The sequence below is a fragment of the Pinus tabuliformis genome, chromosome 9, assembly GCF_031772625.1.
Source record: "Pinus tabuliformis cultivar Carrire ecotype Pingquan chromosome 9, CPIR1, whole genome shotgun sequence".
NCBI classification, from domain to species: domain Eukaryota; kingdom Viridiplantae; phylum Streptophyta; class Pinopsida; order Pinales; family Pinaceae; genus Pinus; species Pinus tabuliformis.
This window is the reverse complement of record NC_142307.1, coordinates 764,862,857-764,889,516: the sequence shown is the minus strand read 5'-3', so window position 1 is coordinate 764,889,516 and position 26,660 is coordinate 764,862,857. Positions and strand designations below refer to the sequence as shown.

Below are 26,660 nucleotides of genomic sequence, written 5' to 3'. Positions count from 1 at the left end.
CGAGATCTCTTGAAAGCTCGATCTTCCATGAACTTTACGTCCCATCTTACTACAATCTTCCTATTGCTAGGAATGTAGATCCTATATGCCTTGGAGGTCTTGTTATACCCAACGAGAAACCCATTCTCTGCAGTCTTATCCAGTTTGGTGTGCTTCTCATTTGGCACGCGACAATAAATAACACTGCCAAAGATCATGAAGTGACTAACTTCTGGCGTCTTCCGTGTGAAGACCCCTTTTAACGTTTTCTTCCCTAATACTCTATGAGGAGTCCTGTTCTGAATGTACACTGTCGTGTTACATGCTTCTACCCATAGAAACCTGGGAAAATCTTGGTCATATAACATAGCTTTTGCAGCCCCAACTATGGTTCTGTTTTTCTGCTTCGCTACCCCATTCTCTTCTGATGCCTTCATTCGCGCAAAATTCTGTGAAGTTTTTATCAATATATTCTCCACCATTATTTGAGTGAAGTACCTTGATCTTCTTCCCGGTTGCATTCTCCACAAGAGCCTTACACTCTCTGAAACAATCAAAAGACCTCATCTTTGGTCTTCAAAAAGTAGATCCAGGTTTTTCTGGAATGGTCATCAATAAAGGTGACGAAGTATTCGGCACCATTGAGAGCTCTAGTGGACATTTGTTGATTTCTGGTAGTGTCGGATGTGCTCTAAGCCTCAAAATTTGCAGTGAGGCTAGGACACATGTATTCCACAATACCATAAATCGTTTTGGGAAATTCCACCTGGAGACAGTTTTATTAGAATAATTAATTATTTTTAATGGGTGCCTAAGTCTAAACTTAGGAAATTAAAATAATTAAAGGGTACTAATCAAACTGAGGGTGAAACTTCTAGAAGAAGACGAAGATCAAGTCGAAATGATCTGAGCCAGTGATTAGAATATAATTGAGGCCTATGATTACTCAACTGGAGGATTATAAGGACTTCGATGGGCATTTGGAAAATACATCGGGGAGAGATCAAGAGATCGAATTTCTCAAAGAGGGAAGCGCAACAGTTGCTAGAGAGAAGATCGAAGTGATTTCTTGCAGTGAGAGGTAGGGATAGTTCCGGTCGGAGAATTTCCTGATCCTAGAAGACATCGCATAGGAGGCAGAAAGAGATCCAGAAGAGGCAGCACAGAGGCCACGCTGGACATCGTAGAGCCACAGAGAGGCAGCGCAGAGCCTCAGAGGGAATCCACAAATTTGCTGGAGAATCGATTTCTAGAGCCAAAAGCCGGGGTGAGAGACTGGGAGAGCAAAATTCGAAGTCTTAGAGGCAAATCGATCAGCCAAGAGGAGTGACGCAGTTCCGAGAAGCTGTGATGTAGAGCAGCGCAATGATTGCACAGAGGCAGCTAGGGGCTGACCATTTGGTGGCTGGGTCAATCTTGGATCACTAGTGATAGTGTGAGGTATATCTCACTCATCTCTCTGTCAATCAGATTTTCTGTATTGGATAGCCAGTAAGGTATCCAAAGATTGTATTAAAAAAACTACTGCTTAATAATACAAACCCCCAGTTGCTGCACCAGTTTTCCCGCATTGGGTTTTCCGGGGACATTTGTCCAAAAATAATGGTGTCATGTGTTGTGTATTTCTTTCTTGCTCAGATTCTTGTTTCCGCATATTAATTTAATTAGTGGAGGCTACAGTTTATTAGTTTCGATATTTACCGTAGAACACAGTAAATAATTTGTTCAGTTGTTTGACAAATAGAAGAAACTTAATCAGTTGCTGCAGTGGAAATTTGGGTCTTCCAAATTTTCACATGGTATCAGAGCGCAGGTGAAGCAAGAGAGCAGAGCCGGAAGAGCCTAGCGCTGAAGAGGAGGAGGGAAGTCGAAGTGCTGTGTAGGCAGCAAATCGAATACCCAGAGGCATTGCGCAGTCCAAGCTAGTAGGGCAAAATTTTCTTGGGAAAATCTCTCTTTGAATGAGTCGATAAAGAGAAAGATTTCAAGATCGAAGTTTGTTAGTGTCAGAGGAAGCAGCGCAAAAGCATAAACACAGAACAATTTTCTGGTGAGACGTAGTTTTCTGTAGCAGTTGTTGGGGCAAAAAAGCGTTAGAAGGAAGGAGAGACTGTTGAGGGAATTTCTTCCTTAGAGAATTCCTAGCCAGGGAATTCAATATCTCTATTGTTGAGTAGCAACAGAGAGGAGCAGATCTACCAACTCCAGTAGGGAGTGCGTAGGCTAGCCTAGTGCTGCGTAGAGGAGAGAGGAGGCAGTTCGACATTTCATTGGCAGAGATGGCAGCTAGTGGGTTAAGAGATCAGGATTGGTTGGATGGTGCATCCAACTATGTGATTTGGAAGGCAAGGATCTCATGTCTTCTGGATGAGCACGATCTCAAAACATATGTCGACAGTGTGGTAGTTGCACCCCCAGATCTAGTTCCGCTCAAGAAGTACAAGAATGAGATGGGAAAGGGCAAGCGATTGATCCTCAACGGAGTGAGAGATCACGTAGTGCCACATTGTCGGCAAGGATACTGCTCGTTAGATGTCGGAAGCATTGGCTACGCTATACGAAGGATCTTCCGAGCAATGGAAGATGTACTTGGAGCAGAAGATGAGATCCACGCAGATGCAGAAGGGGGAACACATTGATCCATTCCTGACAAAGCTTCAGGAAATTCGAGTCTCGTTGGCAGCTATGGGATCAACACCCTACCAAGATGGTGAGGCTGGCCCTGAATTCTATTTCAGAAGAATGGCAAGTATTTGTCTAGAGCATCCTAGGCAGAGAGAGATTGCCAAATTGGGAAGGGATGTGGGCCACTCTTTAGCAGGAAGAGATGAGGAGAGACTTACTCAAGTGCAAACTTGATAGTAGCAGCAGCAGTGGGACGAAGCCCAAGGAGGAGGAAGAGAATGCAACCCTTGCATCAAAGGGGTAGCGAAAGAAGAAAGATATCTCGAAGATCAAGTACTTATGGTGTGGTAAATTTGGTCACTGTGCTACGTAGTGTCCCCTCAAGAAGAAGGACAACGACGAAAAGCATGATCTGAAGGCTGCATCTGCAAAGATCAGTGTGGTAGCTGCACCCCTAGATCCAGTTCCGCTCAAGAAGTACAAGAATGAGATGGCAAAGGGCAAGCGATTGATCCTCGACGGAGTGAGAGATCACGTAGTGCCACATTGCCGGCAAGGATATTGCTCGGTAGATGTCGGAAGCATTGGCTATGCTATACGAAGGATTTTCCGAGCAATGAAAGATGTACTTGGAGCAGAAGATGAGATCCACGCAGATGTAGAAGGGCGAACATATTGATCCATTCCTGACAAAGCTTCAGGAAATTCGAGACTCGTTGGCCGCTATGGGGTCAACACCTCAGCCTACCGAGATGGTGAGGTTGGCCCTGAATTCTGTTTCAGAAGAATGGCAAGTATTTGTCCAGAGCATCCTGGGCAGAGAGAGATTGCCAGATTGAGAAGGGATGTGGGCCACTCTTTAGTAGGAAGAGATGAGGAGAGACTTACTCAAGTGCAAACTTGATAGTAGCAGCAGCAGTGGGACGAAGCCCAAGGAGGAGGAAGAGAATGCAGCTCTTGCATCAAAGGGGCAACGAAAGAAGAAAGATGTCTTGAAGATCAAGTACTTCCGGTGTGGTGAACTTGGTCACTACGCTACTTAGTGTCCCCTCAAGAAGAAGGACAACGACGAGAAGCATGATCTGAAGGCTGCATCTGCAAAGATCGAGGAGGAGTTTGCCATGATTGCTTAGATACCTCTAGGGGAGAGGTGGGTTGATCTAGTACTGTAGTTCGAAAGAACTGCAAATGGGCAGGGTACTTGAGGAGTCCACCTCTCGGATCAATACCTTGCTACGGGAGTCTACATTAGAAGTAGCAGGATGGACTAGTGTTAGTTGGTGTAGAGGAGTGCCGGAGTGACAATTGTAGCGGTTAGGAGCGCCAAGGACTGAGCAATGCAGAGCAAAATTGGCAGCAGTGCAGTTGGCACAGTGCAGAGTCAGCAGTAGCGCAAAGGCTTTAGAGGGTCAGCGCAGAGACTAGCATCTGTCAGAACTCCAACAACAAATGCATCATGCTAAACACCTGCTCAGTAATTTTGGATTCTTTTTCGTTGTTGATGCAGTAGCAGTAGTGGTTGGAGAAGGTTGCAGCGCAGATGCAGTGTTGGCAGTGGCAGTGCCAGTTGCAGCACATATGCAAAACTTATGAGGGTTGCAGTACGGATGCAATGTTGGCAGTGGCAGGGCTAGCAATAGTACATATGCAACATTTGTGCAGTAGTTGATGGGCAGTGACGTCAGACATCAACAATGCAGAGGGAGATGTTACAGAGTCCGGGTGATGCTTTAGCAGGTTGCATTACTAGAGCACATTCCTCGCTAAGAGGGAGTTTTGATTTCTGGTAGCATTAGATGTGCTCTAAGCCTCAAAATTTGCAGGGAGGCTAGGACACATGTATTCCACAATACCCAGAAATCGTTTTGGGAAATTCCACCCGGAGATAGTTTTATTAAAATAATTAATTATTTTTAATGGGTGCCTAGGTCTAATCAAACCGAGGGTGAAACTTCTAGAAGAAGATGGAGATCAATTCAAAATGATCTATGCCATTGATTAGAATCTAATCTAGGCCATTGATTACTCAACTGGAGGATTATAATAAGGACTTCGATGGGCATTTGGAAAACACATTGGAGAGAGTTCAAGAGATCGAATTTCTCAGAGAGGGAAGCGTTGTGGTTGCTACAGAGAAGATCGAAGTGATTTCTTGCAGTGAAGGGTAGGGATAGTTCCGGTGGGAGAGTTCCTTGATCTGAGAATACCAGAGGAGGTAGAGAGAGACACATTGGGCAACGTAGAGTCACGCAGAGGCAGCGCAGAGCCTTAGAGGAAATCCACAAATTTGTTGGAGAATCGATTTCCAAAGCTAGAAGCCGGGGTGAGAGACTAGGAGGGCAGAAGTCGAAGTCTCAGAGGCAAGTCGATCATCCAGGAGGAGTGACATAGTTCCAGACGCTATGACGTAGAGTAGCGTAGTGATTGCGCAAAGGCAACTAGGGGCTGCCATTTGGTGGTTCGGTCAGTCTTGGATCACCAATGATAGTGTGAGGTATATCTCACTCATCTCTCTATCAGTCAGATTCTCTGTATTGGATAGCCAATAAGGCATCCAAAAATTGTTTTAAAAAAACCACTGCTTAATAATACAAACCCTCAGTTGATGCACCGATTTTCCTGCATTGGGTTTTTCCGGGGACGTTTGTCCAAAAATATCGGTGTCATGTGTTGTGTATTTCTTTCTTGCTCAGATTCTTGTTTCCACATATTAATTTAATTAGTGGAGGTTGCAGTGTATTAGTTTCGATATTTACCATAGAACACAGTAAATAATTTGTTCAGTTGTTTGACAAATAGAAGAAACTTAATCAGTTGCTGTAGTAGAAAATTGGGTATTCCAAATTTTCACAACATCGGGCCACAAATATCTGAATGTATAAGTCCTAACACACCATCTGCTCTGTTGTCACTTATTGGGAATGCTGCCTTAGCATACTTCCCAAGTACGCATCCTCTGCACACATCATCGTGTTCCATGCTAAGTTTTGGAACCCCTGTTACTATTTCCTTGAGCATCTTTAGTGCTCCATGGCGTAGGTGTCCCATTCTCCTATGCCATAACTCATTCAATTCCTTCCCACTGTTACTGTTACTGCCTATTAGTGCCATTGGAGAGTTGAGCTGCAACCTGTACAATTTGTTGCTTCGAACTCCAACCTATCTTACCCTCTTCCAGCTCGAGAGTTTGACAAATACTTTCTTCCCTAGGAAGTGGATATCATATCCCTTATCTTGTAACTGGGATACTGAAATCAGGTTCATACCCAATCTTGGCACATGCTATACATTTGTAGCACTGATACTTACTCCTAACTCCCTTTGAAAATCGATGGTACCTCTCCTACTAGAGTACACTTCATTCTGTTTCCCATCGTAATCTAGAAGTCCATTTTCTCCTACTTGTAGCTAGAGAAATATTCTCTAACCCCTGTCATATGAGCTGATGCTCCACTGTCTACATACCAAACACCTTGTGAAGCTGATCCTAACAAGCAAGCAAATTTGTCCTCCAACTTGAAAGACAAATCTTAAGCCTCCTAAATGTCAATTCTGTCCATGGTCATACTAAAGAATTTACTGTGTGCTATTCCTCTTTCCACCTGATGTTGATTTTGCAACTCCAAACTACTGCAAAACCCTCTGCGTCCAAGCAAGGAATCTGCTTAGCGAAAGTTTGATCTGCTTCACTGGAACTTCTTTCTGGTGTTTCTATTGCCTGCTAGAACTGCTTCCAGGCATTGTGAATTTTTCCTGCCACCCACAAAGAAAAAATTCGAACCCTCTACCCAGCAGTTTGAACTGCTAAGCCAACCTCTGCGCAGATCTAGAAATTGTGCTGCCAAACTCCCTCTGAATTTGGTTGATTTCTGCCTATCACTTCTGAGCTTCCCGCCTGATCATAATTGCTCTGATACCATGTGAAAATTTCATCTATTGCAGTAACTAGAAATTATTCTCCTAACTGTAAATTTAATTATGTAGTTTATTTGCTACGACAAACAATGAATAAATCACTACTGCAATTTTCACCATAAAAATACTGCAGAAAATAAAATACTGGAAACTGAGAAATTCTAGCACACAAAAATTCAATACAATTGTTTTTGGACAATTGCCCCCGGAAAAACCCAACTTGGGAAAACTAGTGCAGCTGATGAAGGTTTTATTATTATTCTTCAGCAACAAATATGAGTACAATAATTTAGATGCTCTACTGGCGATCTAATCTGAGAAAAATATTGGCAAAATTATTGTGAGAATTTTCCCTCACCCCATAGCTAATTTCTATCCCCGGAACTGCCTCCCCAACCACACACAAATCCTTCTGCGTCAATCTCTGTGCAATGCTTGCACAGATCCTTTGGGAATTTCACACTCCCTCTCACTGCCTCTCCCAAAACTGGAATACTTCCTCTGGAAATGCTGTTGGCCTCTTTTGCCACTTGCTACTCACCCTCTGACTCTATCTTCTCTGTTGAGTCTCTGCTACTGAGAAAATCGAACTCCCTAGGCAATTGAGTATCTGCATTGGTGTATTCTCCATCACCACATCGATCCCTTTTTATATCTTCCTGTTGGGACTCCAACGGCCAAGATTAAATCCTAATTGATGGCTCAGATCATTTCTGGATCGATCCGTGTGAGTTTCTGAACTATTCTTACCTCGACTTAATTAATTCTGATTAGTTAACCAGTTTTCCTAAGTTTAGACATAGGGAACATTAAAAAATTGGTTTTCATGGATTCTAGCCTCTCCACCAAATTTCGTGGCTAGAACACATCCGATGCTACAGAAACTAACACAAAGACCCCAAGGTAATTCAGTGCCCAATACCATTGATGGGAAACAGTGACTTATTTTGTACTATTGCATGTGGAAGTGAATTGAGACAATGATAGCATATTTGTATTTAGCAGAAAAGTTCCACTTAGAAACACTAGGTCACAGTTGCTCTGTAATGGAAGTTTAGAATACTAAATAGAATGAAAGAAATTTGAGATGCTTGTTTAACTGTTATGTTAGTATCAGAACTGTTTGCTTTTCATTATGTCTGCATTGTAGATAATGGTGACTGATATTCCAGTCATTCAAATGTCCAGGGAACAAAACAGCTTTTCAAGAGCACTACATCTTCCTCAAAGTAAGATTTGGATGAATTTCATAAATGATTAATACCTGATATCATTTATGATTTATCAGTTAAGATGTAGAAACATGCGTGATTGTAGTAAGTTGAGTCCCTTTACAAAAGTTATATTTGATCATTTTTCTTGTCCTCCTAGGTGTTTGTGTGCAATTATTACAAAGTGAATGTGAAAAGTACAAGGTCATTGAACTGTTGAGCTAGCTGTTTCATGAAATATATGGAATGCATTTTGATTGAACAATTGCAGATCCATAACAATAAGCTGTACATGCCTGATGATATAAGAAATAATAATTATACACCAGTTATATAATATAAATTCCACCAGGACAATGGATAACTCTATCTAATTAACTGTTAGTAAGTGGGAAATTTTAGTAGTTGCAAAAGGCATTCCTTTCAGTTGAGCTATTCTCAGAGATATGTTGAAAATTCCTAGGAAGTAAGGATAAATGCATTGTTGAATTTTATAATATGTGTGTCACCTATATTATATATTTGCACAAAGGGTTCGGAGGGGCATATGCAAAGGAAGGAGTTAACAAACCTGAGTTGCTTCCCTTGGAATTTACTCCACTTATCGATGTTGCTGGATTTTTGTCACCAGGTCAGGTAAGTCTTACGTGATATGCTCAATATTACCGTGTCCTGTCTTAATGTCAGATCATTTTCAAGATTCATTGTTGTTATTCATACAGCTTTTCTTCATCTAACCTGGTTCATATTGTAAGCATGGAAAACAGATTCCCTAGAGTATTACTACAGAAAATTAGCTAGTTTATTTTTTTTTACATTCTGTCATGTTCACTCAAAAATTTTATACGGTGTTTACACAAAGAGTGTTTTGATTTCTATGTAGTTGTAGAGAAAATGGCATATAACAAAATGATTTGGTTCAGCAGAGTTTAAAAGCAAAGAAAGATTTTGTTCTTGGTACTGTTGACAGTAGCAAACGGTTACTATTCATTTGCAAGTCTTTGTGTGTGGTGGTGTAAGGTTCACGACTTTACATATTTGTGAGCATTTGGTGAACAAGATTCAGAAACATATGTTCGGAGTCAGGACAAATGGATCTTTGAGTTCCCTTGGTGCTTGTATTAATCCAGAGAAACTAGAATTCATAGAAAACTTTTATTTTGTAGGCAACTTAGAATATTTGAGGCATGGTATAGAGTAGATCTTAACAAAAAGGCCTGAAGGAAATTGTCCTCCATTTATTTTGCAAGCCTTCCTATATAGATATTTAAATTCTAGAAACAGTTATCTATTTTATTAACCCCTAAATGAATAAATAAAGGGGTAAAATTAGTTATCCTAAAGCATTGTTTCATATCAGGTTTTGTTAGGTAGTTGAAACTCTGTTGGTGCCAGGAACATTCTGGAGAGTCAATATACTTGGGAAACTACAGTTCTTTCCAATTCAATTGAACTGGATTTTATTTCTAATTTTGGTTGTGTTGCCCACCATAATGCATAAGGATGCACATGTGGTTTCAGAATTTTGTAGGTTGGTATCATGATCTCAGCCTTCCAATGGTTGGAACATTGGTGAAGGTTGTTAGTGGCATGGGATGAGAAGTGGCTTATGTGATGAATTATCATGGCTTGCTTCTTCTTCATGGTGGCAGATCCTGGTTTATGGAGCTTTGGGATTAGAGTTTGCGGTTTTCAGTTGTGAGACACTGCTTGATGTTATTGGTAGATAATTATGTTTTTCATGGTTGATCTTACTGTTCATTCATTATGGCTTTGGCTTATTTTAAATTTTGCCAAAGAGATCACCCCTTCATTTGTAGTTTATGGAGACATAAGTAAAAGGGAGAAAAGTACAAAAAGGAGCCACCCTAAGCCACCTCTTCATAAATTATTCTCAATAAAATTTCAAACTTAAGTTATGAAGGGTGGCAATGGGCATTTCAAAATAGCAAGTCAAATACCATAGCCAAAAGGGGGACATATAATTATAAAAAATTATTAATATATTAAAGGAGACGATCTTTTAATAAAGTGTGTGAAGGGGGCTGTGAGCCACACTTACCATGGAACCGTTCAAGCATTAACCATGGTTTAATATTATAGTACAATATTTTACTGTGGAACTGTTCAAACATTAACCATGGTTTAATATAATAGTACAATATTAAGTGTTCTGTGCTTTAAAGGGGAGCATTAACCATTATGTCTCTAGGGGGGGCATTACTTGATGTGCACATGAAGCCATGCTCAACTAGTCCACGAATTGAGAAAGCAGTACATTTTGTTATGAGAGCTGCCTCCCTCATGCCAACAGTTGTTGGAGCCGCTGCCCCTTATATCTCAAGCCCAAGTTTTGATTGGTCCACATTGGAAGATTTGAGCCATAAATTATGGAATTGTCCTGTTCTTTAACATTATGTGGAACTGTGGATACATGTCAAATTGTCAACTATCAAAGAATTGATACACTGGTTATTCCCAGCCACAGGTTAATTACAGACTGGGTCATTTTATACCATGCTGGGGTGCCATACATTAGCTCAATCTCACATACTGTTGGATCCACCCTTGTTTATTGTATGCAGCCATTGGTTGACCAGTTGAGTGGGATAAAACCGCCAGCATCCCCATGTGCCATAGGTAATGTGCAGCTGCAATTCGTAGGGTATTAATGGGCCGATCATATTATTGATGCTATGGAATAAATGATGAGGGATGGTGCTGGATTACTACACACTGCTGGGGATGCTCCCTTAGTGAGCTGTATTGTCATTTGGTGCATGGGGTGGCATCATATTCACACAGATTTATCACGAAGAGTCACATGTCAAAGTTAATGGACTATATTGAAAAGTTGAGACTTTTAGCACTCTTTAGAATAAATAAAATACTTATTTCTTTTTCTATTGTAAGAAGTTGAGCTGGAGGCTCTATTTAAAAGAGCACCTCCCTCACTTTTTGAGGGCATGGTGGGAAGTGGGATACTTCTCTCCTTTGGAGCTTAATGAGAGATCTCTTAGATGTGTTTGTGAGATTTGCAAATATCTTGTGGGCCAGGCTGTATTTTAGATCTTAAATGTTATTTCTGTTTTGTTGAAGTAATCTAGTCATGTTATTTTGGGAGCAGGAATTTGGTATAACTTTTTCATTTTCTGTTGGACTATCATTGGGTTTTGTCAATGATTACATTGCTGTTTCTACTATGGACCGAATGTAAACATACATGACTCTTGGTAAATATAGTCTTCTTCAATATTGGATGTTGTCTACAGATGCAACAACCCTAGGTTTATTTCTTCAATACAGGGAAGCAAGGAAAGAGTATTAGTGGCTTGTACTTCTGAGCCAGATCATGTCTTTCTCATCTTCAGAACAACCTCCCAATTGTGCCTTTCTTGTGACTTCATTCACCCAATAGACTTGGCAAGTTGGCACTAATCTCTAGCCCACCAACCTTTCGTTTTCCTCTTAGCTTTTAAATTTGTTTTGCTGGAAATTACCCTTCCGATCACCTTGCACGTTTTGGTTTTAATTTTCAGCAATCCTAATTTGGGAAGCCTCCCTTTAGTCAGAGAAGAACCAGCTTGAAGAGAATTTGAGAGTTGGTGAGGTGATAGTGGGCAGCCTCTTAGTCACCCAAATCAATCATCTCATTGTTTGAAGGTTTTACTTTGGGATGACACTTTGTGCAGTAATAGCTTGCTTTAAAGTCATGTAAATGCATATCCAATGCATGATATATCAAACAATTATTATAATACTAATAGTGTTGCATATATCGAATCAGCTTATGCAAACCGTCACACTAAGACAGGATGGTTGTAACATGCTGTCTTTATAGTATCCTTGTATATAGAACCCTAACTTGGCTTTTATACCACAACAAACAGAACGGAAATGCAAATGCACATTCTATTACATGCCAGAGAGGTCAGGCAACAAAAGGTGAGGTAAATGGGATCTCCTGCAAAGGTGTCCATATGCACTTGCACTTTCTTTTATATCTTTTCTTAATCCACATTTAGCTTTTAGCTGGACGCTTAGTTCTCTTTCTTTTCCTGCTTTCAGTATTGTTTTAGGGTTTGCTTTTGCACTCCCACTTCGCACTTACACTAGATGTATTATTTTAGTCCCATTGACCTAAATTTTTGTGGTCATCTGTTGGACATTAATAAAGCCATCATATCTTATATCTGTATGGTGCAATTCAGTGCTTCATACATCTGGCAGAACATGGACAGACCAACAATTTTGAAGATGCAAAAAGCTGGCTGTAATTTTTTTGATTTGAAACTTCCTTTAAACTCTGTTAATTGGCAAGAATCTGTACTTACTTTAGTACAAAAAGGGTGGGTCTGAACCTTCACTGCAGGGCCAAAACTCAAAAGTTGGGACTGGCTTTTTCCAAAACCCCCCTCATCATGTAGTCCTTGTCTTCATCATAAAAAGCAAACAAAAACAAAGGGCATATGCTCAATGCATACAACTTACCTACAACCCTTCTTGCCACAAAGGGAGGTTAGTCATGGTCATTTATGGTGGCCTTGCCCCATCTAGTCATTGGAGGATCAACATCAATAAGAACAAAGGGGTCCCACCCATTAGTAGGTGGCTCCAAGGGCTGTGTCTCCTCTGAGATAGCAATTGCCAAAGTGGGAAACTATTTGTCACCGTGCGAGGTCCAACAGATGCAATGTGTGTGTGCTTCCATCACTCTCAAACTTTTCATCTGGGCCTGTGGTGGCACTTGTTATGGTTTGACCTAGTAGAGATAGGTTTAAAAGGTGGCCCTTGTGAGTCGGGATAATTTGGGGCACTGCTCAAATCATAGATGGGGCCACATGCCAATATCCAAGAAGCTATTGGAGGTGTTCCATCTTTAGTGGTACCTTTTTGGTTTGCACAATGATTTGCATTAGCAAGTTAGCACATAACAATGTTGCATTGTACCAAGAGAATTTATGTGATTATACAACAAGATGAGCAATGCATCTTTGCCTTTTTTTCTAGACTGAAAAGAGTGCTTCAGTTTGGAAGAGCATTCAAATGCCTTGAAAGACAATGACATAGGGCAAGGGATTTTCTAGTAAGGTAGCTTGCCGATAGAGGGAGGCAAGCAATTACCACTGACATACATACACTACCTAGGCCTAGAGATTCCTAACAAGGAGGTTGAACTAGAATTGGTGCTTTAGGGTTTGGGCATGCCCGCATTGTGGACAATGTGGGTTTTCACTCCTTGGTATGTAAGCCTTTTATCCACAAGGACACCCCCCACCTCAAGGCTCATGGGGAAAAATTTCTTTGGGTGCAAGAACAGGATTCCATATGTTGTTTGAGAAAAATAGGCATGTTTCGCACTTTGGTTTCAGCCTCCAAACTTTGTTTAACTAAACACACTAAGGACTTAGCGCATAATCACTTGTATCCCATGGCTAACTTGTATTTGAGGAAAGTTGTGGCCATATTCCATTTCTAGTCTCTCCACTAGGCAGAGGCTGTTGGAAGGCCATGTTTAACATTAGGGAATTAGGGATGAGCCCTTGGATGTGGTCCACAATAATTTTATCAACATTAGCTAGAAAATATTTCCTTTTAAGCTTGGGCCATGAGGTCCAATTTCTAAATGGGCTATTGAATAAATTAATGGTCAACTAAATGCCTCATCGAATGAGCCTTATGTTAAGAATCAGGAGGATTCAACTAGTGGCATGCCTGCAAAAACAATCAATGCCAACCACCAAAGGAAATGATCCTTAAGAGAGACTAGTCTTGAAGAAGGGTTTCTTCTAGACTTGGAAGGGTTTCTATGCTTCCCATGCCTTCCAAATACTTTGAATCACAAAAGTTCCTAGAATTTTGACCTTAGATGGGGTTAACAAGATAGTTTGAAGAGAGATGCCTTGTCGCACTTTTTTGTTTGGAAACACCCCATACTTAATGTGGTTCCTGAGAAGCACTTTCTAGGTCTCTTTGCCTTCCAGAACCCAAATCGCCCATTTGTCATATAGCTCTTGGGATTTAAATTTGATTCTAGTGATAACCAACCCTCCAAGTCCTCATGGGGTACAATACAATTCCCAACTGGCTTGGCGGAAACCTAACCTTTGACAAGTTTCACCCACAAGAAATTATGATGAAAATTTTCAAGGAAACCATATGTTGCCTTGGATAAGACTTATTACCCAACAAAAAGAATAGTATACATGGGTAGTTTCCAACACTTTGGTGCAGATTTGAAATTTGGCCATCAATGCCATGGGCTTAATGATCCACTTATTTATCATCTTCTCCACTTGTTGTGCCATCACTTCCTAAAGTTCCTTAAGAGAGGCTTGGAATGTAAAAGGGATACCAAGGAATTTGAAAATTTGGCCCGACTAAATCCAAGTCCAGCTTTGGGAGGAGAGCCACTTTGGCATTAGATCTACCTATGGCATTGAGACTTGGCCCACTGGATACCTAAACTTGAGGTAGAACATAAATTTTTAAGGCATTCATCTAACTCCACAATCTGATCTAATCTATTCTGAACAACATCTTTATTAGTAGAAAAATTCTGTAGGAGCTGATAAGCTGGCAATTTTAGGTGCACAGGTAAAGTTACATCCAAGCCATAAACTAATTCAAAGGGAGATTTACCAGTAGCTTTCTTCTTAGTGATTCTATCTGCCCATAAAGCATACTTGATTTTGTTATCCCATGACCTCTTATTATCTCCTACTATCTTCTTGATAATGGTTATGACATTCTTGTTACTTGATTCAGCCAGACCATTACCCGAGGATAGTAATTTGACGAATGAGATAAGACAATGCCATACTTGAAACAAAAAGATGAAAACTCTGAGGAACTAAAAGCTTTGGCATTGTCAGTAGTGATCGTAGCAGGGACACCAAATCTAGTAATAATATTATTTTCGATGAAATCCATAATGACCTTTTCAGTGGCATTCTTAGCAGGAATGGCTTCAACTCATTTAGTGAAATAATCCGTAGCAATTAAAATCCATGAGTAGCAGTTAAAATCCATGAGGGGCAAGGCAGCAAGCTTCTGTTTCCCAGTGAATAGTTGACAGGCTTGACAAGCTCTAACAAACTTGTGCACATCAGAAAAAATTGAAGGCCAATAGTAACCAGCTCTCAGGATTTTGTGGGCGGTAGTTCTAGCAGCATAATGACCACCACAAAATCCTGAATGAAACTCAGAGATTAATTTCTTGGACTCAATGTCATCAACACACCTAAGCACTATGCCCTCAGGATTTCTCCATCCAATGCCATCCTTCATAAGGCAATACTTAGTGGCTGTTAGTCTAAGAGCCCTTCTCTTATGAGCAACTAAATGGTTAGGACATGCAAGATTCATCAAGTAATAAACTATGTCCTTGTACCACTCATGCTCTCCTAATCTTTGCAACTCCGGCGAAGATAGATCGCTAAGACAAAACAAACCAAGAGTCTTTTCGTTACCTTCAGTCAACATCTGAGCCAAACCTTGGCCTTTGACTAGCTTGGTGGGTCTGATCTCTAAATCATATTCTTGTATTTTAGTAACCCACCTAGCGCGAGTTCCTAAGCAATCTGTTTGAGTTAATATATCTTTAATAGCAGAATGTGGGACAAAAGCAATGATTTTAGAATAACCCACATATGTTTTGAAGTGCTTAAGAGACTTGACCAGGGCATAAGCTTGCTTTTCCATGGTATTGTACTTCAATTCAGAATTTTGAAGCGCTCTGCTCATGAAAGCGATAGGCTGCTCGTGACCATCTTTATTCTTTTGTAGCAGGACACTAGCAATGGTATCTTCGGAAGCGAAAGAAAAAATCATGAAATCCTTGGAATAATCAGGACTAACTAAGACAGGAGCTCTAGCAATAGCACATTTGATTTCTTGGAAAGCCTTTTTGCTGTCTTCTTGCCAAACAAATTTTGCATCTTTCTTTAGAAGACTTTGAATAGGCTTAGCTATTTCTGCGTAATTTGGAATAAACCTTCTAATAAAATTTGTCTTTCCAAGGAAAGACTGAAGGGATTTAAGATTATGAGGAAGAGGAATCTTTTGGATTGCTTCAATTCTTTCAGGGTCAATCTTGATTCCATCCTTAGAAATGATATGGCCAAGTAATTTCCCTTCTGTTACTCCAAAAACAGACTTAGCTGGATTCAAAGAAATCCCGTTTTCTCTACATCTATCGAAAACCTGCCTAAGATGATTTACATGACTGATACCATCTTTAGAAAAAACAGTAAGATCATCTTGGTAAATTTCAATAAATTTCCCGATTAACCCTTTGAAGGCATAATCCATAGCCCTTTGGAAAGTAGCCCTAGCGTTTGTTAATCCAAACTGCATTCTGATGTATTCAAAGGTACCCCATGGTGTGGTGAATGTGGTTTTATGACGATCTTCCTTTTTAACCCATACCTGATTGTATCCAGAAAAACCATCTAGCAGCGACATCATTCCAAAACCGGTTACTCTTTGCAACAAAGTCTCCATGTTTGGCAAAGGGTAATTATCTTTCTTGCATGCTAGATTAAGGTTTCGAAAATCGACACAAAGCCTTATCGTACCATTCTTTTTCCTAACAATCACCAGATTTGAACACCATGTTGAATGCCTTGTTTGAGCGATAATCCCTGCTGCAAGCATTTTCGCAAGCTCTTTCTGAACCAAGGGGGCTAATTTAGGATTAATTTGCCTAAGTTTCTGGCGAAAGGGTTTAGCATTTTCATCTTTTAAAGGGATAGTATGTTCCATGACATCTTCCCTATAGCCTTTTAATTCATCATAAGAAAAAGCTAAAACATCTCGATATTCGCGAAGTAAATTAGTTAACTTTTTTCTTTCCTCAACACTAGTCCCTCTACCAATGTCTTGGGATAGCTTTGAGGTCAAGGGCATCAAAGTGCTCCATAGTATCCCATACAACATTTCGATAATTCCTTAGTCTTTGATTTTTGCATGTGAATTTATTTTTAAGCTGCATGATAACTAAATCAGAATCCCCCTTAATGCTAAGCAACTTAATCTTCAAAGATTTTGCCAATTCAAGCCCCAACAATATAGCTTCATATTCGACGACATTGTTGGTTGCTTCAAATTCTAATCGATAAGCAAACTTGAAAATGTGATCAAGGGGAGATTTAAGCACTATTCCAGCACCTTTACCATGCCTAGACGATGCACCATCGAAGTACATATACCAAACTTTATCCTTGAGATCCTTAATCTTATCATCGGGAGGAATTATGAAATTAGACATGATGGCATAGTTCCCAATGTCAGATTTCTCTTTGATTATCTCGTTGTGAGGTCTCTTAGGATCTTCGACATGAAATTTTCTTTCGGGCTCTCTATTTAGTCCTACAAAACCATCACTCCTAGGAGAAGGAATCATAGCATATGACCAATTCATTTGAATACTTCCTCTTAGATCAGAGGCCCACTTTCTGGATAAAAGCATACCCCAGGCATCAGGCACATCCACAACAACAATATCCATGACAATCATGATGTCTGGGTAAACTGATAGATGAACTTGCAAATCTTTGATCAAACCATGCACTTCAATTTTCTTAGAATCCATGGCACATATGTTATAGTAGGGTCTAGAAACTCTTAAGTTAAGTTGTTCCATGACCCTTTTAGTCATTACACAAGCTGATGCACCAGAATCCAACATGCAATTATTCAATTTATATCCATTAACTAATAAGGTGATAAAGAAAGGCTGGTGATCTTTGTTATCTGCATCTAAGCTTTGCAAATATATGGGAGCATCATGATAGTCAACTTCCCGATTCTTCTGTTGAGAAATATTTACTTGAGGACCTTGGATAGCTTTTAGTAACTTATCTCTTTGGGAAGGGATTTTAGCAATCTCGGAGACAAGAACCCAGATTTTTGCATTGTTAAACCAACTTCCCAAATCGACATCTAATCTAGAGTTTAAACCAGGGTTAAAAGTTCGAGGGGGAATTTGATTCCCGCTTTGATCTTTATCCCTTCTCTGGTAGGTCAAACCTTTATCTCTAGCAATTTCCAAGATTTGCTCGGGAGAAGGTTTTTCACCATATAACCTAGCCAAAATGTCATCTTCATTTTCAAGGTTATTTATACTAAAAGCTGATGAAGGATTCATAACATCACGACTATTTTCCTTGACCTCTATCCAATCATCCATAGACAAAGGAAACTTGCTACCTACCACATTTATTTGATCACCTGTCCCAAACATCCCGTTATCTAAGATCCTTCTAACGATGGGGCAAGTGGCCTCTTCATGAAGAGCATCACAAACCCGACAATAAGGAGGAGCATTATCAACCAAATTAGTTATCGGATTAGGAGGTCTCTGCTCACTAGATTGACCCTTCTTTTGCCAATTGTTATTTCTGTTATTATTATTTCGAGGTTGGAAGTTTTGCGTTTGTGTTCTTTCCATTTGAATCAACCTATTCTGCAAAGTGGCTATCTCCTTGTTATGATTAATTTCCATGGTTTCAATCTTTTGGAGCAATTTGAGAACAAGTTCGCTTTCAGGCTCTTGAACTGCTTTTCCTTTAGGTTCTTTTAGTTTCGTAGCAGCCCTATCAAAACCTGGGATCTCAGACTTCCCAGACGCCGCCTTGTCCTTTTCAAGCTCGATAGCTAAAACCTGGCACTCCCTATAATCATTAAGTCTAGCACGCCTCAATTCATAAGATGGCTCAGGACTAAAGGCATCAATGTAAAAATCTCGAAGAGATTTGTCAGTAGGTTTATAGTCTTGAGGTAATTCTTTAATAATATCATTAAACCTTTTATTAAATTCTTCAACGGTTTCATTTTCTCTCTTTTTGATTATGCTGATAGCTTTTACCAGGTGTCTTCCTTCTCTCTTATCTCCATATTTTTCCTTAAAGGCATTAACAATCGATTGTAAGGAATCAAATGAATTTGAGGCTTTTCAGTAAACCAATCTAAAGCATCACCCTCCAAGGTCAGAACAAAAAGGGTCATTTTAACATCTTCATGATTAAAATCAGCGGCCCTTGCGTACTTCCCTAGCTATGAACTAAAAGCTTTCAGATGTGAATTAGCACTGATTGCATTATCTCCCTGAAAGATAGGAAATTTATCCATTCCATGCTTAGGAGTATCATTAGGATAACCCTGAATATTAGCAAAGTTACACGGGGCGAATATGTCCATGATGTCGTGCTCAACTGGACTAGTAAAAAGTAAATGGATATCAGAGAGGGCTTCTTGTCCGAGGTTAACAAGAAGTGTACGAGAAGAGAGTTTGTGTAATTGTACCTTGAGAGCCCTTTCAGGATCAGGAGCAGGATTGCACAGACTGCTTGGATGTCTTCTAGTATACACTCTTGTAGATAATATGTGAAATGGAGTCACCACTCGGACAGGAAGTGAGACACAGAAAGCTCGAAATGAAAGGATCAAGGACAGAAAAAACTCTATCCCCGACAACGGCGCCAAAAAATGTTGTCGCACAGATTGTCACGACAACGCTCAGACCGGGGGTTATCACCCTGATCCCCGATCTCTCCGTTTAAGCCTGTCTCCCGCGGCTAAGGGGGGTAGACCCTATGGGAAAATGAATGACCAACTGAGGACCAGTTGGGTTGGGAGACATGAGGGAAAACAAGCACTTAATTGATTTTTATTAAGTTAATAGACCAGTGCTTTATGGAGTTAATGATTAAATGACTAGATGTTGCAGAAATATATACCATGTAAAACAAACATTTATCATCAAATAACCCAAGCAATGCAAGATATCCAGTAAATTCACAATGCTTTAAAGATGATCCAACAATTAAACTTAAAGAAAAATTAAATGCTTTAAAAGATCACAGAATTTAAATGCTGATCAGTTGCCACTTTCACATAGCTAACTTTAATTAAACCTTTAAGTGCATTTAGCCATAGAGAAATGGAACATAAACACTGCAAAATTCGCCCAAAATGAAATTTCCAAGATTTTGTTAAGCCTTCTCAAAATATTTTAATTTTTTGAATAAAACAAAACTGAAGACTAAGTAAATGGAACTTTAAATCCAAAAAATTGAACTAAACTAAAAGGAAACTTTTTATCAATTTTTTTTATTTTCTATTTCTAACAAAATTAAATCTAAACTAAAATAATTCAAAACCTAATCTATAAGAATTTTTTTTATGTCTTTTCAAAGTTTTACAATTTTTTAGGAATTTTTTATTGTTATATTTTAAAATAAAACTTAAAATTAAAATCTAAACTAAAACTAAAGTAAGCGAAACTTGAAATTATTAAAATCTAATCTAAATCTAAAACTAAAGCGTTAAATCTAAAAATTAAACAAAATACAAAACTAAAACCCTAACTAAAGTCTAAATTTCTTTTTTTATGAAATTTTTTTTTTTTAAATTTAAAATGAAACAAAATAATATCTAATTTAAAACTATCCTAAGATTAAAAATCTAAACAAAAGAACTAACATCATCTAATTCTAAAACTAACTACGCTAACCTAACTATAATACCTATACATCCAACGCATATAATAAAACCTAGCCCGTATATACAAAAATCAAAACGTGCTCTTACTGTCTCTGCAGGTTGGTGACGGCGGAATGTTTTCGACAGCGGACGGAGAACAATGATGGCTACGCGGAATACGTATTGTTGTAGGTGATGGGGGCGGGCAAGGGAGCTCTTGCAAAGAATTAATGCACCCTGCCGCAGGTGAGGAAATATACGCAGGTGGTTTGAAGAGGCACAAGGCAGCTACGAGGGAAAGCGATGATGACTGCGTTTGACAGCTTGCCGCAGAGAGGAGAGGGCTTCACGCAAGGAAAAGGCACAATAGCTATGAGACAATGCGTTTAAAAAAAAAATATAAATGTGGGTGGCTCAGATTTGAGGGAGCTACGTGGGCAAAGAAAAAGGAAAGCCGTGGAGACGTGAAGGGTATGCAAGGAAATATTTCTTGAGTTTTATTGTGCAGGAAACATTGCAAATGGATGAGGTAAATGGGCTGCGTGCAGCGTGAGAGGATGAATGAAGGACATAGCGTGAGCTTGCAGTGAAGGCAACAGCTTTGTAGATTTTGATGAGTTTGCACGCAGGCTTTGAAGGATTGAGGCAGCGTGAAATGATCACGCGCAGGAAGGAAACTGCGGTTTTGAACAGCCTTGAATTTTTAATTCCCCTTTGAAAACCCTGCAGTTAATTTCCAGATTTGCAAATGACCGAATCTGAAACCCTCGAACAGCGAAATGGAGACCCTGCAAAAAACTGATTGTGAGGCCAGATCTTACCCCAGGGCCTAGATCTGGCTCCCAACAAGAAATCTCTTTCTGCAACCTGCAAAAGAACAGAGAAACCAGAGACAAAATATAAAAGGATAAAGCCCAAAATTTAATTAATTAATTACAATTTTAATAGATCAAATGACTCTAAACAGCCAGATTCATCAATAATCTACAGACATGTTATCAAAATTTCAGATTTACTATGAAAAACTTCAGAAATCTCTCATGCAATTCAGAAAAAAACAACCTTAATGATAAACCCAGGATCGAAACTGGCTGGGCTCTGCAAGAGAATGCTTGCGGGAGTTGGTTGGTTCAGCCGAGAACTTCCCCAAACGCCCACTGATCTTCTCAATAAGGGTTTCCTGCTCAGCTCACTTCAACCATCAATAAAGAAGGGAAAAAACAATACTAGATTCCAGATACAATGGAGATACCTGCCATTATTTCAGAAATCTTATTACCATTCAAACCCTAGTAAGTGAACAAGATACCTGTGTTCAACAATACTCTACATCAAGCTATTACTAATGGCTGAAAATAAAATTATGTAGAAAATAAAATAGCTCACAGCACTTTCAGGAGAGTAACACCAGCAAGATTTCAACCCCAAAGTCTTTCTTTATTTGCACCAGAAAAAGTTTACAAGAGAGCTTTCTTCAGCACAAGACTCACAGATCGAATGATCTCAAATGACCCCTAGCACCCTATTTAAAGGAAAAATTCCCAACGGCTAGTTCGAGTGATCCATGTCAAAATGATCTCGACCATCGATGAGGATCAAGATATCTCTTAATCTCATCCGTCGAATTTTTTAATGCATTAAAAAATTGAAATTCTGCATTTATTTACTCAAAAATATTATTATTTTATTATTTTAAATTATTTTATTATTATTTTATTATTATTATTATTATTATTGTTTTTTTTTTTTTTTTTTTAAATTTATTTTAATTTTTATTTTATTTATTTATATATATATATATATTCCTTTTTATTGTTTTTTATCTTTTCAATTTTTTTTTTTAATTTTTAATTTTTAATTTATTTTTAAATGGATCCTCGAACTTAGCCTTTGGAAAAATCACTTAGGACCTAGGACTTAGGACTTATGAGGGGATTAAAACATTTTCTAACCCTCAAGACACTTTACATCATGACTTTTACAATTTTACATCTCAAGGGGGAAAACCCATTTGACATAGACCCTCATAAACCATCCAGTTCTGCGACACAACTATAATCTAGCAGAATAACATACTAGGATTCCTCTAAGATTCTAATGACAAAATTCATTCCGGCTTTGGGGTTAGGCTGAAGGAAAACTTTGCCGATCATGGATCGATGAGACAAAAAACCTTCCGGAATGTAGATTATCACTAGAAAATTAGGTCCACCTAGGCAATTTACATACATGACTCAACTCTGCTAAGATTATTTACAATTCACACATGCAGACTGGGTTTACAACATAATATGATCAAGTTGACGATGACTATCGAATGGCACGGACATGTCGATCAAGCGCTATTCCTTTTTGCGAAGAAAAGGGGGTGTACTGCTATGGGTAGTTGACACGTAGTGGTCAACAAGCTCAAAATAATTAATTTTGAGCTAAAATAAAATGGGTTAAATGAGAAATTCGAAAATTCCTCAAAAAGGTGATCAAGGATTTATCTATATATATAGAGTCATTTGTGTGTCAAATCAATGAGATGTTTGGCTAAGAAAATTCTGCAAAAAATCTAATGTAGCGCCACTATCTCATTGGGAATGTTTTTTCATAATAAAGACTTTGGGGTGTAGTTCATGGTGTTTATTGTCTACTGATTTGTGGTATGTGGGATTCCTATATTGTGCTTAAAATTTTAAAAGTTTGTTTATCCATTAGATGGGGATAAGATTATTCTATTGGTAGATCTTGGGTCTCTCTTAGGTGATCCGATTCGCCATATGTCTAACAAGCTTTCTTGAGGAAAATATATAGTGTTTGCAGGTTCCCCAGTGTTTGGGCTCCAATTTCACAAACTGTGGATGTAGGCTAACCTTCTTTGGACTTTGAATATTTATATGGTTTATTTAATTTCGCTAAGGCTATAGCTTGCATTTATTCTTAGAAATACACTTAGCCATTTATCAAAAATTTTCATAAAAAATTATTTCTCAAAATTCTTTTCAAAAGCATTTTATATTTGTACATTAGTAAATAACTTTTGTATAATATATTTTTGTAAATTATTTTTTCTAACTGGGGTTTTGAGGTTTTCAGAGTTTTGTATATATTGGGGTTTTGGGTATTTGTAAATTTATTTTTGCAAGTGTGATCAAGTAACAGGACCTGAAATAGAGCTAGATCTAGGGCCTTGAGGGTAAGATCTAGTCTCCAAATTTTTTGCAGGGTCAACTACTAAAGAAAATCTGAAGCAACTAAATTTTTTTAGAGCTAGGGTTTCAAGGTTTAGGCCTCCTAAGCCCGGATCTTCCCTCTTCGAGGCCAACGTCCTCCTCTCCTTGCCTTGGATCACCCTTTCTGGCCCAACGTCATCCTTTTTAGGGCTTGCGTTACCCTTTCGAGCCTCCCAGAGGTCAGCAATAGCCTCCTCCCTCTTCGGCCTCCTCTTTTCCCTCAGCGTCAGGGTTTTAAGGCCTTTTTAGTCTTGGTCATAATCCCTAAAGGCCTCGACCTCCCCTTCTCGACCCTCCTCCATTGGCCTTCGTCCTCCCTTCTCTCCCTTCTCCTCCCTCCTTTCTCCTTCTTCTCCCTACTCGACCTCCACGACAACCCTTTAGGGCTCCTACCCTAACTCACTATCCCTTAGAAGGATTTCTTCCTTCAGCGTCAAGCCTTCTTGGCCTATTCCGTCTTCCTTTGCCTCTTCTGGGGCCTTCTAGGCCTTCCTCCTCTCAACGCTAGCCCTACTAGGCCTAGCGTTGCCCTCTTTTGGCCTTAGTTTGCTCTCTTTTCCATCCCTGTGGGTAAGTTCATTTTTGGGACTGAATACTTGGTGTGTTTTGTAGAGAAATTGGCCAAAATTGGTGTTTTCAGCCGACATAATCATTGGGCAAATTTGGCAAGTGTGCTACAAGGTCTTGGGCCTAGGGTTTTCTTTCTAAACCCTCACTTTATCTCTGTTTTACTTCAACTGTGATAAATTCTTCATAACAATGATATAAGTGCCCTAAAATCACATCTAAGTGGTCTTAACACCTTAATAATTTCATTGTTAAATTTTGATAGTGTTTTGGCTACTTGTGTATTGCATATCTAGCTCAGATCTATTCATTTGCTTGTTGGAAATTTTCTACATAATCACTAGATTAAATCTTATATTTAAAAAATCTAATTTTTTAATTTGGCAAATTTACTCTAGCATTTGGCAATATTGGGGACATGTTATTGCATCAATAGCTCATTGTTTGCGTAATTTCTTCATTGCTGTAATAAGAGTTTTCAGATCTGATATACTCTGAATATTGCATCATAAGTGGGCTAAAATTCATAAATTTACATTGGCAAGTCATTAGACAGCTCATTGGTCATTTTATGTTTCATATTGTTTGGCAATTTCTTGGTTTGAAGTGATTTGTTCACTGCTGTCCTAAAGGTTAATAAGTGCTAATAATTCTGAAGTGCTACTGCAATTATTGTTTATTTGGAATCTAACATTTATTTATCTTGTATTAGCTATAAGAATTATCAAAGTTTGCACTTAAATCACTCACATATCTAAGCTCTAGATCCTCTAATCTTACTGAAATTGTTTAAGTCACTTTGGCATTAAGATCTAATTGACATTGTGGTTGAAACAATTATTGAATAAGTGCTCTATGTTAAGTTCATAATCTTCTGCTCTTTCATAATCTTAAGAAGCTTGGGTAATTTGATTGTTTGGCATCTTAAGCTTTATTTTTATTAAGTATCCTTCAATATTGGCATTGTCTAAGAGCATAATCGTGGTTTAAGATTGTTAATTGAATATCTTGAGAAATTGGCATCTTATGGATTTAACATTGGCACTAAGTTAATTGGCACTTTCTTGGTTGTAAAATTGCTTTTGATTTATAAGTACTCTTGTCTTTAAAAAAACATCATAACTTAAAGTACTTAAGCAAATATTAAACTAAGAATTTCACTCATAATCATTGCATAAACATTCTAGGCTTAATTTGCACTAATAATTTACCTCCAAGCATAAGCTTGGGTGATAGACTCCTAGGACAACCCTTTCTCATTTAGCTTGAGGGATTCATCCCTTTTAGTGGTTAACACAATGACCTTGCAGTCATCAGAGCCAGTCTTTGCAGCGCCGAAGGCACTGGGTGGTTGAAACACATGGGGAGGTATCGTTAATCAAGCCTCTGCTTGCTTCTTGTTGGCTTCCATCCCACAGCCTACTTTAAAGATTGATCTCAAAACAGTTAAGAGAGAGGTTCCACTTACTAGACATATAATTTAAAAGTAACCAAGATCCTTGCATCACAATTAGATTTTAGGATTTGCATTTCATATAGGTTAGTTGATCATTTTAAGCAGCAGTTGTCCATCTAGTTACTTGATTTGGATTTGTAACAAGCAAGAATTTTGACTCCATAAGGCACTAGTCTCATTTCTAAATCTAATTAAATCATCAAGTCTTGCTAAATTTAATCAAGTAGCTAGGCCACTCAACTGTGTCTCCCAGATAAGTTGGTTCCCAAGTTGTCTTTCATCCTCTCATTTTCATAGGGTCTAACCCCCCATAGCTCGTTGTTGGGAGACAACTAGAACGAAGTGGGCGGGGATCAGAGTGATAGCCCCTGCCCTGAGCTGTTGTCGCGACGCCTGTACGTTTTGAGCGACAACAATTCCCATTAATGAATTGGATGGTCTTCGACTTGGGAAAAGGAGACCCTAATGTGCTCCATGTTACAACATAATATAGAACCTATAAAAGTGTAAAGTACCATTCACCAAGGTGTTAGTTGTTGATTTTTGGGTAGCACCAGATGTGCTTTAGCTCTGAAATTTTGTGGAGGGGCTAAAACACATGAGATCTCCAAGACCCAAAAATTGTTTGGTGAAATTCCACCCGGATTGTATTTTATTAAAATAATTAATATTTTTAATGGGGTTCCTAAGTCTAAACTTAGGAAAATTAAAATATTAGGAAAATTAAAATATTAATGGGTATTAATGAAAATATGGGTGAGAAGTTTCTAAGAGATGAGGATCAAATCTAATTTAATCTTTTAGCTGTTGATTAGAGATTATACCGCAATTGTTGATTTCTCAACAGGAAAAGTATAAAGGAAGGCTTGGGGTTAGTTGGAGAACACACACAGAGAGATTGAGAAAATCGATTTTCTAAGGTGAGAAGTTGTCAGGAGGAAACTCGGTTGGGGAGATCTTGCAGCTGAGGGGCAGGGATAGTTTGGGAATACTGACAGAGAGGCAGAGAAAAGCTTGTGGAGGTAGAGTAGTAGCCAAGAGAGTTGACGCTGGTCCAATCTGGGCCCACGCAGCCTTGACGCAGAGCCAGAAGGGCTAGCGTAGAGGGAGGAAGTTGCCTTCCACGCAAAGAGTCGGAATTGTCGGAACAACTGGGAAAGCTGATGCAGTGGGCCGTAGAGTTGACACAGAGCCTCAAAG

At 39.0% G+C, this 26,660-nt stretch overlaps 1 protein-coding gene across 2 annotated transcripts in view; it reads left to right on the top strand.

Moving 5' to 3' along the window:
* LOC149150974 (thylakoid lumenal 15.0 kDa protein 2, chloroplastic-like) overlaps nucleotides 1–26,660 on the top strand; it is a 136,014-nt gene that overhangs the window by 72,326 nt on the left and 37,028 nt on the right. For both annotated transcript variants that reach the window (XR_016262377.1, XM_089438745.1), the window contains exon 2: nucleotides 8,263–8,366. Coding sequence is in view for 1 of the 2 variants with exons in the window: in XM_089438745.1 (XP_089294871.1) it covers nucleotides 8,263–8,366 (104 nt within the window). In the remaining variant the exon portion in view is untranslated. The remainder of the gene's footprint in view (nucleotides 1–8,262; nucleotides 8,367–26,660) is intronic.